General features: G+C 44.4%; 1 protein-coding gene across 1 annotated transcript in view; it reads right to left on the bottom strand.

Moving 5' to 3' along the window:
• LOC138251856 (long-chain-fatty-acid--CoA ligase ACSBG2-like) overlaps positions 1-16,040 on the bottom strand; it is a 374,130-nt gene that overhangs the window by 291,423 nt on the left and 66,667 nt on the right. Inside the window, exon 2 of the mRNA XM_069205685.1 lies at positions 1,120-1,397. Within this exon, the coding sequence (XP_069061786.1) occupies positions 1,120-1,397 (278 nt within the window). The remainder of the gene's footprint in view (positions 1-1,119; positions 1,398-16,040) is intronic.

The following is a 16,040-nucleotide window of genomic DNA, read 5'->3' as shown; positions in this document are numbered from 1 at the left end:
CCTGCCATTGACAGACCGCCAAACTGAGTTGTTTCTTTACACTTGCTTTCAATTGTTTTTACATATGACTGATGACATCTATCACAGGGGTGGCAATGTCTTTTGTCTTGGAACTTGACCACCATAGTTTGAATGGTTCCACCATCTAATTAATTGTTTTTTCTTGAATTAGCTTGTGAATAATTGTAAAATGTGTTCTCTGTGTGTGCTGGTTGTTGGCATAATAAATGTTTGTTGTATGTGAACGAACCACAAGATGTCTGCCTATAAGTTGATTGGGAGTACTGAACTCAATAACAACAAGAAACAATGATTGACATCATGTAAGGTCTTGTGGCCCTATTCTTTTTTCTTACAGACCAATATCACTTATCATTTAACAGTGACTACTTTTGGTACATTATCATTTACAATTTGTAGGCAAACCAATCTTGTTTCTCCTTAAAAAAAGAACAGTCCAGCTCAAATTGTGTGTTCAAGTTTCAGCTGAACGGGAACACAAGCATTTTACACAAATGCCAGCCTTGTTGGTCTTCCTCAGGAAGGTGCAGCTCAGATTCTACAGCACAACTAGCACAAGACTCACGTCGGAGTGCACCCACTTCATATAAGGAATCACAAAAGGTTACAGGTGGAATACGAGCAAAGATCACCTCTGGAATCCATCGGACCGTTGTCCATCACCAGATGGGGATTAACCACCTGAGGTGAGAAATGTTGTAGGTCAGCCTTCCCTTCTGTGCATAGATGTATACTTGGAGTATTTGCCAAGTTACATTGTAGTGGGAATCGGGATATTATATGGGAATATTGCAAATTATCATTATAATGTTCCTGTCTAATTACTGACAGTATTGAATACAATCTCAAACACAGCAGTTTTCTCTTGTGAAGTGCTCTTACACTCCAGCATCTGGTACCCACTATATAGAACTACAAATGAATAAATAAAACAAACATGTTGCCCAAACATATGTAACAATGTACAGGTGTAAAATTTGAAGGTAGCAAACATTTGTCCATCGTTGACTGTACTATTTGTGTTGTGACCATTTAAGCAGAGACAAGCATCTTCTTCTCTCATTAAACTCACAAACTTTTAAAAACAATTCATCTCACCTTCAGAAAGCTCTTGGCTGCTGCCCGGCATGCCTGGTAGTACTGGAGATAGGTGGTAGTTTTCCATTGTCCATCTCTCTTCACAGCCATTGCTGAGTGGTTGCCAAAACACTGAATTGAATCCCATAATATCTGGTGGGTGGTGACTGGAGGATCTGAGGCTGGTCCTGTCTCTTCTGTGCGTATCCTCACTGCCCCATCCCTTGCAGTTGTCCAGAAGCTGTCCGCTGGTGCCAGATTAAGCGCGATGGGGCAAACTGCACCTGCAGGCTTTTGTCCTATGGGTGAATGACATGGAATACGGACAGTAATTCAAAGACAGGTCTTTGTACCGCAGATGCCCTAACAACTATAATGGGTGTCTTCCATTCATTAGCTACAGTAACAAAAACTGTAGGGTGAAAAGAGGGCTGGTTTGAGCTGGAAAAGGAGCCCTGAGGTCTCCCACCCTCGTTGTTTTGTATGTTGGATGTCTGTTGTTCTTATTGTGTCCACATGGACATTCTTTCTAGAAACATAAGTCAGACCATCTCCAGCATAGATGGCTATGGGAAGGCTTTCCACCCTGAACTCACCTGCGCAGCAGCCCAATTCTGAATCCCCAAGGAGACCCAGCGGACTGCCATCCAGCCGTTTCTCTTCACAGTCTTGCCTGCATCCCAGGATCAATCACCGCAGAGTTCATGTATCTCTCTCCCTCTGCTCCAAACCCCATTAAATCTTTTTGCCCTAGCCCATCCATCGATCCTAAAGTACTCTCTAGCTTCTAACACACTATAATATGTGATGAACATCTCTCTGTTCCTCCTCTCACTCCGACCTCCGGAACCTTTCATCAGGCAAAGATGCTTGAATGTGGCCATTATGCCTCCCAGCCTAAAGGCCTGGTCCATATCCTGCTTCCACCCTTCTCTTTTCTCAGCTCTAGTCCTTTATTTTAAGAAACAGTCTGTTGACATCTCCTTGCTTTCCATTGTATTGAATGTATCAGGTATCAGGTTAAGCTCCCTCTTTTCAATCACTATATTGAAATGCATGTTTGTTAGGAATTGAGTTTCTGGTTGGCAGAGGTATGCACCCTATCCAAGCAGGAACCACAATCCTAGTCAGGGTAAGTCAGAGGCACACTAAAAGTTCACCAGTGCTCACCCTCTAGCTTGGCACAGAGCAGTCAGGCTTAAGTTAGGAGGCAATACATAAACTGTTTGTGTAACACTTCAAACCGTTAAACAATGAAAACGCCACACAAAAAGACATCACACACGATTGGAAAAATAGACCTTGATATATGAGTAAAACAAGACCAAAATGATAGAAGGTAGAAGTCGAGTTATGAATTTTTAAAAATTATAATGCAATATAGTCCTTAATAGCATAAAGCACCAACCGGGGATATCTGTTCGCGCAAGGCTGGGGTAAATCCAAAAGCTCAGGTCGACTGTGATGGAGCGCAGGGCGGATGAGTCACAGGCAAGTCCTGCTGCAGTTTTACCGTCTCAAAATGGAGTCCCGTTCGAAGGGAAAAAGATTGCCAGGAGCTAGAAGAGTGCCACTGGTGTTGGTCTGTGGGTGCGAAGAGTAGGCCGGGTGACATGCATGGACAGCCTTGAGCCTTGTGGATGTGAGTGGCAATACTTGCTGTGTGAAGAGACAAACATGCAATGGCTCGTGTTAATTCTTCATGCAGGCAGCATGGTCCCAGTGTGAGTGGGCCCTTTCATGGCCGTGAAGAGCCAAAAAGTTGGATTTTATGTGCCACAAAACCACATTAAGCTCCCAGGACTGGAGGGGTGCCTCCAGGAGGTCAGGAGCTGGTTGAAGACGGATCACAGAGCTGTAGCAGGAGTGTAGGAAGTCTTTTCTGTCCCTGAGACTTCAGAAAACAGAAGGCAAGCCAGCAAGCGTTTGGTGTCACTTTGGTCCTGGGATGGAGAGAGTAGAGTATCTACAGGTGCAGATGTGTACTTAGTTTGGGGTGTCAGAGGTCCAGTACTTATACCCAGTTGTGCCTTTGAAGTGGGAGAGTCTTCAAACAAGTGTCTTTAAAGAACACAGAGGCCCTCCCTTCCTGGCCTGGCTCCAGACTCATTACATGGGGGTATGCAGCTCTTTGTGTATGGCAGGATACTGCCTTTTCAGGTGTAGGTGTCAGCCTCTCCCACCCATTCTGTCCAGGATAGCCCATCAGGATGTTGGTGGCCTATCAGTCACGCCTAAGCTCCCTTTGTGTGTGGCACAGGCCCAGCTGTCACCCCACCACAGACATGTATTGGAGACAGGCAGTAGGCACAAAGTGAGAAAATGTAAAATCTAAAATTTTAAATTGTGAGGTCAGAGAAATCAATCTTGACAAAACTATCTCTTCCAGATTGGGAATTACACCTATACGTTGTAATAGGATAATCCCAATGTAATCCTATGGGAAAGATAAGATGAAATATGAATTTGGGAGTTTTTCACTACCAGGGTATGTAAAACCTAAAAGTACATGTCCTGCCTTTCACATATATTGCACCCTGCCCTGTGGTCATACCATATGAGTAACCATTAGGTATAAAAAGGGAAGGATGAGGCCTGAAAAGAGATTCCATTTGCCAGGTTGACATGGCAGTTTAAAAGTGCACACACATGCTCTGTAATGGCAGGCCTGAGACATGGTTAAGGGACAAAACGTTGGGTAGAAAACTACCCTAAGGCTGTCAGGTATAACAGTGTTTGTATACAGTAATGGGTGGGACTGGGATAAACTCCCCCAACCTTCGTGGTGTCCTGGAGAGAATATACATAGGGCCAGATGTACGAAAGGATTTTACCCATTCTGTGTCTATGGGAAAAAGCTTTCGTACATACTGTATGGCCCATAGTTCTGTACCTGTTAGGATTCATTTGTTCAACCGAGTGGTTTGTAAAAGTCAGCAGAACCCAAACAATGCAATATAGGGCCCTATTGTACATGCAACCTTTATCTATTTTTTTATATTATACATTTTTTTTGGAGTAGTTAGCTGAAAACATGTTCTATCAAACATGTAACAGCTGAATTGAAAATAGTCAGTGAAATGCTAAATTGTACTGTTTGATTGTTAGGGCTGGGGTCTGGCCTACACTCTCATCCCAGATTGTTTGGGACTGTTTTGATGTTATGGCTGGAGACGTCATTATTTTAAAAAATAATAATAATGTCACAAAAATAACTTGAAGTTATGTAGCATATCAGATCACTAGAAAATCAGTATTTTACTACCAAATCCAAAGCTCACTTAGATGATCTAATCGAAGCAAAATCTCAATTCAACAAACTTTCCACACAATAGTCTGCCTCTTATTTACTTAAATTTAGTACTAAATTGTATGAAAACCAGAATAACGTAGGTAAGTTATGGTAAATTATCTTGACTGTAAAAATAATCGAGCAAAAAAAAGAATCTATTCTACAGGATAGCTCCCCTCTGGTTTTCAGTGACGCTGACAGTATGCATCATCAATTATTGTCCTTTTAAAAAAGTCCTTTGGAATAGGATATCTCTCCTAAAGATATTATAAGAACAATAAAATTGATTAAAACAGGGAACGCTCCCGGTCCTCATGGTTTTCCCAGTGAATTTCATCTTCCATTCTCTAAGTTATTAGTTCCTAAAATTCATCATTTATTTTCCTCTTTTAAGAATAAGAAATCAGCAGGGAGAGCCTTCCAAGATGCATTAATTTGCCTCATGCGTAAAGATGGTAGACACCCTATGGTATGTAAGAATTAGCTACCTATTTCCATAGACAACTCTGATCACAATTTGTTTTGCTCAACTTCTTGCTCTTCCTCTTGGCCCTTTTTGGCATCCCTCACAGAAAAAGAGCAGTTAGGATTTATCAAAGGTAAACATATTTCAGCTCATACCAGGTGATTCTTTAAAGTTTTAAGTATACCCCAAGCTTATAATCAATCGTTAGCAGCTACTCTCTCTTTAGATACTGAAAACGCATTTGACTGCATGTACAGGAGTTTTGTTTATCAAACCCTTTATTGGTTTGGTCCCAAATATATCAATCTGGTCTCAGATCTATATGCAGCACCCACTGCTACAATTGTTTAATAGTTTAGGGCCTGATTTAGATTAGCGTTAACGGTCCTGCCATTGACGTGTCAACGGAAAACCTGTCCGCCACCATGACGGTCTGCCTGCCGTATTTAGATGTTGGCAGTTCCATAGATGAAAGTCTGCATTCGTTCTGCCGTCTTCCCCAAGAAACACCACCCGCGCTGATGCCAGGAAAGTATTGTGATGTGTGTTGGTTGTCATGGTTGTGGCATGTGTGGGTGCATTGTCAGTGGTGTGTGAGTGTGTGTGTGTTGTGTCATGGATGTATGTTAATGAGTCTTTTGGCATGTATGGGTTGTGTTGTGTTGGAAATGTAATGGATGATGGCGTAAATGTGGTGTGTTGTGTAGTGTGTAGTGCAGGGGAGACACATATGGGTGAGGGACAGTGTGTATGTGTGTGTCACTTTCCTCTGGTGCATAGCCCCTGCCATTGTATGAGGTCCATTGGGTCTTTTGCCCTCCGTCAGCAATCCGTCGGCAATCTTCCACTTGCAGAGCTGTAACATATAAATACGGCAGGCGGAACACCATCCACATGACAGTCTTCTCAGGTCCACCGTTGACGCGGCTTAATTGTAACACCGACAAGATCTAAATCAAGCCCGTAATCTCCCCCTCCTTCTCATTGCTTAGAGGTGTTAGACCAGGATGTCCTTTCTTTCCTTTACTCTTTATTCTCACACTAGAACCTTGTCTTTTAAGACAAAACCCTATTAAAGTTTTTTTTTGTCACAGGGATAAACAAGTCAAGTTTGTGTTGATGCTGACAATATTCTTTTTTCTGGCCAAACAGGATTCCTCTCTACCAGCATTTCTTACAGAAGTTAAAAATGTTGCTACTCTTTTGAGTTATAAGCTTAATTAAGACAAATGCAAAATTCTCCCACTCAGCACTTCTTGCTTGAAACACGTTTTAATTAAAACTAATTTTACTTGGAATACTTCTAAACTCAAATATTCATGTTTACAGATTTTATTAAAGAACCAATCACTTTAAACTTAAATACAATGTCTCTCCTCAAACTCAAGTGAAATAAACAAGAAAGAAGTGTGTATTCTCCAGCTTTTCCATCCTATCACAATGCTTTCTTTATCAAATAAATCTCTCATATTTGTCAGATACAAAGTCAGAATCCACCTCTCTTTGGTTTGATAGTTACTCGTCCTTTATACATCCTTTCTTCTTTAGGCTCTTTTTCGTTTACACAATAAGCTACCTCCATGCCTCTTCCTATTGATAAACATCATTTCAGACTGTTATGACCAATATCCATCTCTCACCTTTCAGAAAAAGATCACTTTCTTCCTCCAAAGGTACAAAAACTGATGAAAGAACAATTACTTTAAATTCTTGTTGAGAAAAGTGTTTACTTTGAGTCCAGCAATTTCTCCTGTTTCATTTAACTTTCCCTGTTCTTATAGTAAAAGACTCAGTTCCTCAATTCATGCAACCTCACAAACCCCTCCTACACTCCTGGAGGGAAGTACCCTCTTTTTGGCATGGTTACCCTCACCTTTTGCCAGCTGTCAGTGTTTTTGACTGTGTTCCCTGTCATCCTGATAACCAGAACCCCCGTGACTGTGCTCTCTCCCTCATAATTTGGTGGCTTAGGACTTAGCACACCCCACAATTGGCATACTGGGGCCACCATATAATTCCCTAGTATATGGTACTGAGGTACCCAGGGCATTGGGGCACCAGGGGATCCCCGTGGGCTGCAGCATGTATAATTGTATAATGCACCCATGGGAGCCCATGTAAAATGTGTCTGCAGGCCTGCTATTGCAGCCTGCATGAAAAGGTACATGCACCCATTCCCTCAGGTCACTGCACCAGATCACTATGTCACCCCTATGGCAGGCCCTCTTAGCCCAGAGAGCAGGGTGCAACTACCTTTGTGTGAGGGCACCTCTGCTCATGCAAACACCAGCCGCGTTTTCCTGGACTTCGTAAGTGCGGGGAAGACAATTTACCCCTGTACTGGACATAGGTCACTACCTGTGTCCAGCTACATAATGGTAACTCCACAACTGGGCATGTTTGGTATCAAACATGTCAGAATCATACCCCAATACTGTTGCCAGTATTGTTTGTGTGCTTCCATGCACTCTGGGGGCTCCTTAGAGGATCCTCAGCATTGCTCCTACCAGTCTTCTTGGGTTGTCCGGGGAGCCTCTGCTGCTGTCATCTCACAGACAGGTTTCTGCCCTCCTGCTGCTTAGCCTGTTCAAATAGAGGAAGGCAGAACAAAGGATTTCCTTTGGGAGAGAGAGGCAACATCCTCTCCCTTTGGAAATAGGTGTTTCATGGGGTAGCCTCCCCAGGCCATCGGTATGCTTCGGCTAAACAGGTTTGCACCAGTCCAGGGACCCCCAGTTCCTGCTCTGGCACAAAACTGGACAATGGAAAGGGTAGTGACCACTCCCCTGTCCATCACCAACCCAGGGATGGTGCCCAGAGCTCCTCCAGGTGACCACTTGATTCTGCCATCTTGTATCCAAGGTGGGTGAAGGCTGTTGGGAGCATCTGAGTGGCCAAGTCAGGCAGGTAACATTACAGCTCCATCCTGATATGTGGTCACCCTGCTAGGTGACCAATCCCCCTTCCTGGGTTATGTAGGGTACCCCTCCATGGTGGGCCTTTACCATGCAAGATTCAAGCAGGACTCCTCTGCATCAGTTGCTTCATCTTCTGACCAGTGGGTCTGCAACAGAACCCTTCAGGAAGCGACAATCTGCAACTCCAGTGACAACCCCGCTTTGCAACCTTGTTTCTCCGGCTGCAGCCTGCACAAGAAACAAGATGGAATCTCCCTTGGAGTGAAGGAGTCACTCCCCTGCCTGCGTAGGCACCAACTGCAATGATGACCTGCTGCGTGGACCCTCTCTCCTCTGGAACTGCATGGATCCTGCAACAAAGGTGGTGTTCTTTAGTGGTCCCCCTGGTCCTCTCTACCAGCTTTCCAACTTGGGAGACAGTAAGCCCTTGCCTCTCCTTGCAGGATAGTACCCAGCTATACAACTCTTCATCTGCGACTCTTGCCTTTGCCAAGGCTTGATGGTGTTTTTTCCAGACCACTGACTGACTGTAACTCTTCTTCCGCCATGGGACATTGACTGCATTACTTCTGGAACTCCTCTACTGCTCCAGTGCTGCACAGCTGACTCCTTATCCTCACCGTCGACCTGGTCCTGCAACTCGAGAAGGTTGGGTAGTAGCTCCTGCCCCAACCGGACAATCCAACTCAACCTTCGTTTCCAGGTCCTCTTCTGTCAGGATCCACTTTTGGTTTCTTCCAGTCTTGTTTGGGTCCTGTACAGTCCTTTTCCTAAGCTTATCTGTGGGTTTGGGAAAAAACAGGTACTTTCCTCTTCTCTCCTAGTCGCTGGGGGGCACCCTGGTACTTACCTTTTGGGGTTCCTAGTTCCTCCAGCTCTCTTCTACAGATTTCACTTCCTTGGGTGGGAGACTGACTATTGCCTTCCACTTACTTAGTATATGGTTTGGTCTCCCACTATGGTTTACATTATATTCTGCTATTTCACTGTTTTCTATTGTTTTCTATGCTAATTCCTGACTTCTAATTTGTATCTAATAATGTGTTTACTCACCTTCTAGTGGAGTATTGCCTGAACAGTATTTTAGTATTTGTGTTACTATACTGAAGTACCGTTATTTTTGTAACACCGTGTGGTTCTTTCATGCCTATAAGTGCTGTGTGACTATAGTGGTATTCCTAGACACTGTCTACACCTCACTAATAGAAGATACCTGGACCTGGTATAAGGTGATAACACCATAGGTGCTCACCACACACCTGGCCAGCTTCCTACAACTCCCAAAACCTAATCCCACTATCCCTCACAATTCTCAACTGTCAAATTTGCTTGTATCATCACCTACTGTTGTGTAGCTATTTAAGCCAGGTTTTAGACACGTTGTCTTAGCTAACTAGGCCTGCTGCTGTGCACTTTAACCCTATTACATTTTATATGGCACTGCTTTATTTTTCTACCAATAGCTTCATTTGAGGTGCTATTTTATTTTCTCTCTATCTTATTATCCTTTTGCCTAGGAAAGCATTGTGTTCTTAGTAGGACATGTAGTTCACTTTGTGCTTTCTCCAAGGCTACAGTCAGATAGGGTTTCCAACAAATGTGGTATGCTGTGTCTCCAGCATTCACAGAAATACACTCATACGTGGGGACCATTTCTTAGAATGTCAGCTGTTTTATTATATAAACACCACTTAGTCCCCGAAACGTTAGAGGGATATTCCAGCCAAAGGACCACAACAGTATGCTGATTGCTGCAAGCTTCGCTACAGCTACTTGCTTAGACGGCTGAGCCATGAACCAGATGGGGACGGTGTCTCTTTAGACCTCAGGCCTCTCCTTCAGGTATGAGGGATGATGTTTTCCCCGGGGAAACCCAGAGAGCAGACTATGCTTAGCATGCTGTGCTCATACCAAGCATAGGTGAGGGGCTATAGATCCACTACCCTGTTTGGACAGCATGGTAAGACTGTTTTTGTGTATTACACTTTTAGTCACATGCCTGCCCCTATTGTCTTTTATTATCCTTGTTATTGCTATGCACCTGCTTTTCTCCAAGATGCAGATATTTTTATAAATGCTTCTTGAAATATATTCTGCCCCTGTTGTCTTTGCCTGAGTAAGATCTTGGTAACTGAGAGAAAGGGATGTGATCTGATGTACCACGATTCCCTGGGGAGTCTATATTACCATGAGCCCAGTTGCCATAATCATCTCGGTCTAGTTAGCCTGAAACCATGGATTAGGCTGACAGATGTCACCTGGTGTGGAATTGTACTCTGTACCCACAATCCAGGTGATCCTACCATCCAATTCCAGTAGCCTCGTTACCCTAATGGGAACCTACGCGACATGGCACCACCAATATTTGGTCAGGCATGAAAAATCAGATCCTCCTAAGTATCTCTGTCTCATTGAAGGCTAAAGACACATCAATACTATATACAGAGATGTCCCTGATATTGAGGATTTCCTCCTCAGCTAGGTAGGTGGGACCTATCCTGAGCTGTAGGTTGTTCAAGCTTGAACCATAGAAGGATTAATCCCCAGTTGGTATCCTCATCTCTGAATGCATCAATTAGTAATATGGTGAACCCTCAACGGGTAGCAGTAGCAGTAAATATGAGAGGCCCCCTTGCTGCACATTTATTGGCAAGGGGCCCAGGGAGGTCCAATTACATTTGTTGTAGCAGGCCCAAGCAGCCTACAGAACAGATTTCTTTTTTATTCCTTCCAGCAGTAGATGGGAACACAAATACATTTCATAACTATATACCTGTAAATCAACCTGCACAATACAGAGCTTATGCATATTTAGAAATACCTTTATCTTATCAAGACCACAATAATTGTCTTGATGGCACTCTACCCCACACAATTTTACCTGTTAGGGTAGGTCCATTTAGTAATGCTGGACTGACCTGGCCTTTATTGGCCGCATATACACCACATCCTGATGCAGCACGCTTAGCGGGTGGCTGAGGTCCGCCGCTTATACAGAGATCATAACAATATATAGATTGTTAGTACAATTTGTATTTCAAACATCAAACATAAACCCAGCATGAGCTGCTCCAGTGCAAGCACATGCAGTAACCCCAGGCATTAATCCTGCACCTGCACATTCAGTGATGGGTAAAGTAACCGCCCAACAAGAGGAGATTCTGTTTTGGTTAGCTCAAAAAGGAAATGCACTGGAAGCAGTCTTTCTCCATACGGGACCTTAGGATAAATATATAATTTTGACAATGTGCTTGCCTTTTGAGATGGTTCCCACAATTGAAAACTGCAATACATGAGGCACGGTATTTGCCGAAGGGGACATCGAACGCATAATAGACGCCATCTTTTGGGATCGCGTTGTCTCCATGTATGATATTATGCTGGCTGAAAAAGATTGTCCACCAGTATTTGTCCGTGATCTCCCATATGGAGGGGACATAATTGAAAAATCATTCTTGCCCCTTGTTCTGAAAGAGCTTGTTGAAAAATATGCCATTGATTGGGCAATAGTGCAGGCACCTGCACTATATCGCAATCATGTAGGGTGGGACAAAGATTCTCCCTATTACATAATACCAATAAAATCCCAACCTCAGCCCCAACCTCAGTATCCAATAAAATATGGCGCAAAAGCCCCAGTGAGGGAAATCCTCACACAATTAGAGTACCAGGGTGTCATTGAACCCTCAGACTCATCAATGAATAATCCATTATTTCCAGTCGCTAAACCCGACCACTCATATAGAATAGTCTTAGACTATAGGCATTTAAATAGTCACACAAAAAACATGCTATACAAAACACACATAGTACAGCACTAAAGAACAGTATTGTGCAAGGAAATTACAAAACCACCCTGTATCTATCTAATGGTTTCTTCTGCCAAAACATTGCGCCTGAAAGTAGGGACTTAACAAATTTCAGAAAACATGTTGCCGACTCCCACAAGGCTATAAGTGTGGATCTGTTCTCAGCTCGAGTGACATCAATATTACACAACATAGACCCTGAGGCGTTGTTCTGTGTGGATTATATTTACTTCATGGATGATGACCTCATACAACATTTTAGACGGGTAGCCCACGTTGTTGTAGGATTTGCCGAAGTCAGCTACAAATTCAAATTAAAAAAAACAAAGATAGCATTTCCCAGTGTCCTATTTCTGGGATACGAGTTGTCAGATGAAAGCAAGAGCCTGGCGCCCCAATTTTTTGAAAAATGCTCTCAACTACAACCACCAAATACAATAAAAAAGCTGCAATCAGTGTTGGGCTTCCTGAATTTTGGCAGAAATTACATTACAGACTATGCACAACGCATTAAACAATTAAATGACCTAATACGTCCTGACTTTACCAGCAAATTCTGGACAGTCTAACACACACGCATTCTCAAAGCACTACAAAAAGACATGCTTGAAGCAAAACATCTACACACAAGGGACAACAAAAAACATTTGGTCATCAGAGTAATTGCTGGTGCCATCGCTTTCACCTATGTGACTTTCAATGTAGGTGAGACCGTCCCAATTGCATATAAATCACATCTATATTCTACAGCCGAACAACGCTTTGGTCCCATGAGAAAAAGAGAGACCTCTGGCCCAAGGGAAATGCATTATTGTTGTATCCCCAGCCCTTGAGGCTGTCACCAAAGCGAGCTTTCAGAACGCTAAAGCATTACATCCACGTTGGATTTAATGGGCAACGTCTCGGACTGCCACTGATGTTGATTATGTGTTTGATTCCAAATTACAGACCCAGGAATTCCTACAATACGAACTTGAATATCCAGTCCCATCAAATTCATTACTTATTGAACAATACAAAACATTTTTGAACACTGATGTTTCAGCACAACCTGCTCTACGCACCAAACACCAATATTCAGCTGCTTGCGCAGTTGTGAGTGGGTATATGGCAAGTTCCATCCAGAGAAAACATACACACAGACTTTTAGGGAGCTCAGGGCTCTGGTGATGGCACTGGAACATACGGGTCCAGAACAGATGACTCTAATTGTCTGTGATTCGTACTACTGTGTCCAGTCCTTCAAAGAATACCTGCATTACTGGTGACAAAATGGGTTCAGAGATTCAAAAGGAAATACCATAAAACACAGACTCCTGTGGGGGAAAGTAGCGGATCTGAAGGAAAAACTACAGAATGTCCATGTTGTACACACACTAGGACACCAACGTGTTGAAATACACGTTGAAGGCAACACTTTGGCTGATGAAGCAGCAAAGTCGGCAGTAGCAATGGCTTCGGTCGTAGCAGTAACACACTCTAGAACAAGAGTGGATGATGAAACATTAGCAGCTATAGGAGCGACGGCTGGAGGCACACCTATGCCCAAAGCCTATACCACTACATATTCCTACCGGATAGGAGGCATGTTTGACGCAGAAGTAAGAATTCCAGGTGTGGGGGTCCGAGTGATTCCCAACAGAGACCAGAGTTAGTAAAAAGAAGCGCATGAGGGAGTTGCATCTGCACATGCTGGTGTGGCCGCTACAATATTGCAATCATGCTATTGGTGGCCAGGTATTTACAAACAGGCCAAACAGTATGTCCTTTGTAGTGACATCTGTAAATAAATAAAAGGCTCTAGTGTTAAGCGCCCACCACAGACACCCCTCTTAATTTACAACAGACCTTTACAATTTGTGTACTTGGACCACTGTGGTCCTCTGACACCAGACAGTGCAATCAAATACATTTTAGTCACTGTAGACTCATGCTCCAGCTTTCTGTGGGTCTGGCCACAACGCTCGGCTGCCGCTCAAACTGTCATTAAAGATTTGCAAGTCTTTGTCTGTACATATGCTGTTGCAGCTTTCCATATGGACCGGGGCCCTGCTTTTGTCTCAAGGGCTTACAGGGATACCATGGCTTCATTAGGGGTCCAGCTGCATTACTCGTCTTCATTTGATCCTGAAGGAAATAGTACTGTGGAGCGACGAAACTAAGATCTAAGCTATCCTTAACAGCCAGAGTATTAAGCATGAGTCGTAGAAGATATTGGTGATTTTGGTTAAGGTGTATGATTGGAGGAGGGGGGCATATGCACTAACCAGGGTCACAGTCACCCTCCCCCCAAATGCCCTGAACTGCTGCATAAGTTCCCAGTGGATCCAGCTATGAGTGTTGCACCTGAAAAGGAGGAGTTTCCCAGATCAGAACAGGTACCCCCCGGGAAATGAGAGTATGTTCCCAGAAGTGGGTCTCCTGTAGGAAGACCACATCTGGCGTGAGGTGTTTGAGGTAAGCAGCGAAAAGTCCTCTTTTGATCTTGTTGCCTATCCCGTTTATATTCCACATAAGGACTGAGACCCTCATTATGACTTTGGAGGTTTTTGTTAAAGACCGCCGGAGCCGCTGCAGTCAACAGATCGCCAGTGCTGGCGTTCTACTGACTGCCATACTAGGAGACCTGAAAGGACTTCCACTAATTTACAAGTGGAAATCTGACTCCGTCAGCCTGGCCGATGGAGTTGAAGAGGAGGTTCCATCGTCAGCACCGCCATGGCAATAAGACACTGCCTGCTGTATTACGATGTTGGCTGTGCAGTGCTGGCGGTGGAATACGCCAGGACCCATCCCCTCACGGACGACCAACTTGCCGTAAAAGATAAGTTGATTGTCCGAAAGGGGTGGGGGATGTTGGGTGCATGTGTGTGGTGTGTGCATGTATGTGTGCCTGAATAGGTGTGCGTGTGTGTATTTATGTGTGCGTGGAGGCTGTGTGTGTCTGCATGTATGCAGAGGGGAGGGGGAATGTCAGGGTGTAAATGAGTAGGTGTGTGTATTAGGATACATGTGAGTGGGGGTGCATGTGTGGGAGTCTGCGAGTGAGTGAGGGTGTCTCTGTGCAAGGGTGCGGATGAGGGGTGTATGTGCAAGTGTGGGGATGAGGGTGTGTGTAGATGAGGGTGTGTGTGCAAGTGTGCGGATGCGGAGGGAGAGTGTGTGAATGTATGCATGCGTGGAAGGGTGGGGGTGTGCATGAATGTGGAGGGGTTGGGGTGTGAATGATTGGGGAGGGGGGTGCATGTATGTCAGTGTGAAAGCGGGTGGGGGTGCTTGTATGATATGTGAGGTTGGGTGGGGGTGTTTGCAAGTTTGTGGAGGGGTGGGGAGTGCATAGAGGTGCGTGGATGGGTGAGGGGTGCATGGAGGAGTGTGGACGTGTGGGGGTGTGTGTGCTGGCAACTGGAATTGGGATTCCTGGCGCCGGGTGCGTTTCCGCCAGGGTTTTCTTGGTGGGGTGATGACCACAAAAATCCTGGCGGTTGCTGCCTCATTATCCGGGTGGTGGCTGTAGGAGGCTGGACTGGCTTGTAGTGGGTACCAAGAGGTACTTACACCTTGCACCAGGCCCAGGTATCCCTTATTAGTGTAGAGGGGTGTCTAGCAGCTTAGGCTGATAGAAAAGGTAGCTTAGCAGAGCAGCTTAGGCTGAACTAGGAGACGAGTGAAGCTCCTACAGTACCACTAGTGTCACTTGCACAATATCATAAGAAAACACAATACACAGATATACTAAAAATAAAGGTACTTTATTTTTATGACAATATGCTAAAAGTATCTCAGTGAGTACCCTCAGTATGAGGATAGCAAAAATACACAAGATATATGTACACAATACCAAAATATGCAGTAATAGCAATAGAAAACAGTGCAAACAATGTATAGTCACAATAGAATGCAATGGGGGCACATAGGGATAGGGCAACACAAACCATATACTCTAGAAGTGGAATGCGAACCACGAATGGACCCCAAACCTATGTGACCTTGTAGAGGGTCGCTGGGACTGTAAGAAAACAGTGAGGGTTAGAAAAATAGCCCACCCCCAGACCCTGAAAAGTGGGTGCAAAGTGCACCTAAGTTCCCCAAAGAGCACAGAGGTCGTGATAGGGGAATTCTGCAAGGAAGACCAACACCAGCAATGCAACAACGATGGATTTCCTGACGAGAGTACCTGTGGAACAAGAGGACCAAGTCCAAGAGTCACGATCAAGTCGGGAGTGGGCAGATGCCCAGGAAATGCCAGTTGTGGGTGCAAAGAAGCTGCCACTGGATGGTAGAAGCTGTGGATTCTGTAAGAACGACAAGGGCTAGAAACTTCCCCTTTGGAGGATGGATGTCCCACGTCGTGAAGAGTTGTGCAGAGGTGTTTCCGTGCAGAAAGACCACAAACAAGCCTTGCTAGCTGCAAGGGTTGCGGTTAGGGTTTTTGGATGCTGCTGTGGCCCAGGAGG

The sequence above is a fragment of the Pleurodeles waltl genome, chromosome 1_2, assembly GCF_031143425.1.
Source record: "Pleurodeles waltl isolate 20211129_DDA chromosome 1_2, aPleWal1.hap1.20221129, whole genome shotgun sequence".
NCBI classification, from domain to species: domain Eukaryota; kingdom Metazoa; phylum Chordata; class Amphibia; order Caudata; family Salamandridae; genus Pleurodeles; species Pleurodeles waltl.
This window is presented reverse-complemented; position numbering and strand designations above follow the sequence as displayed.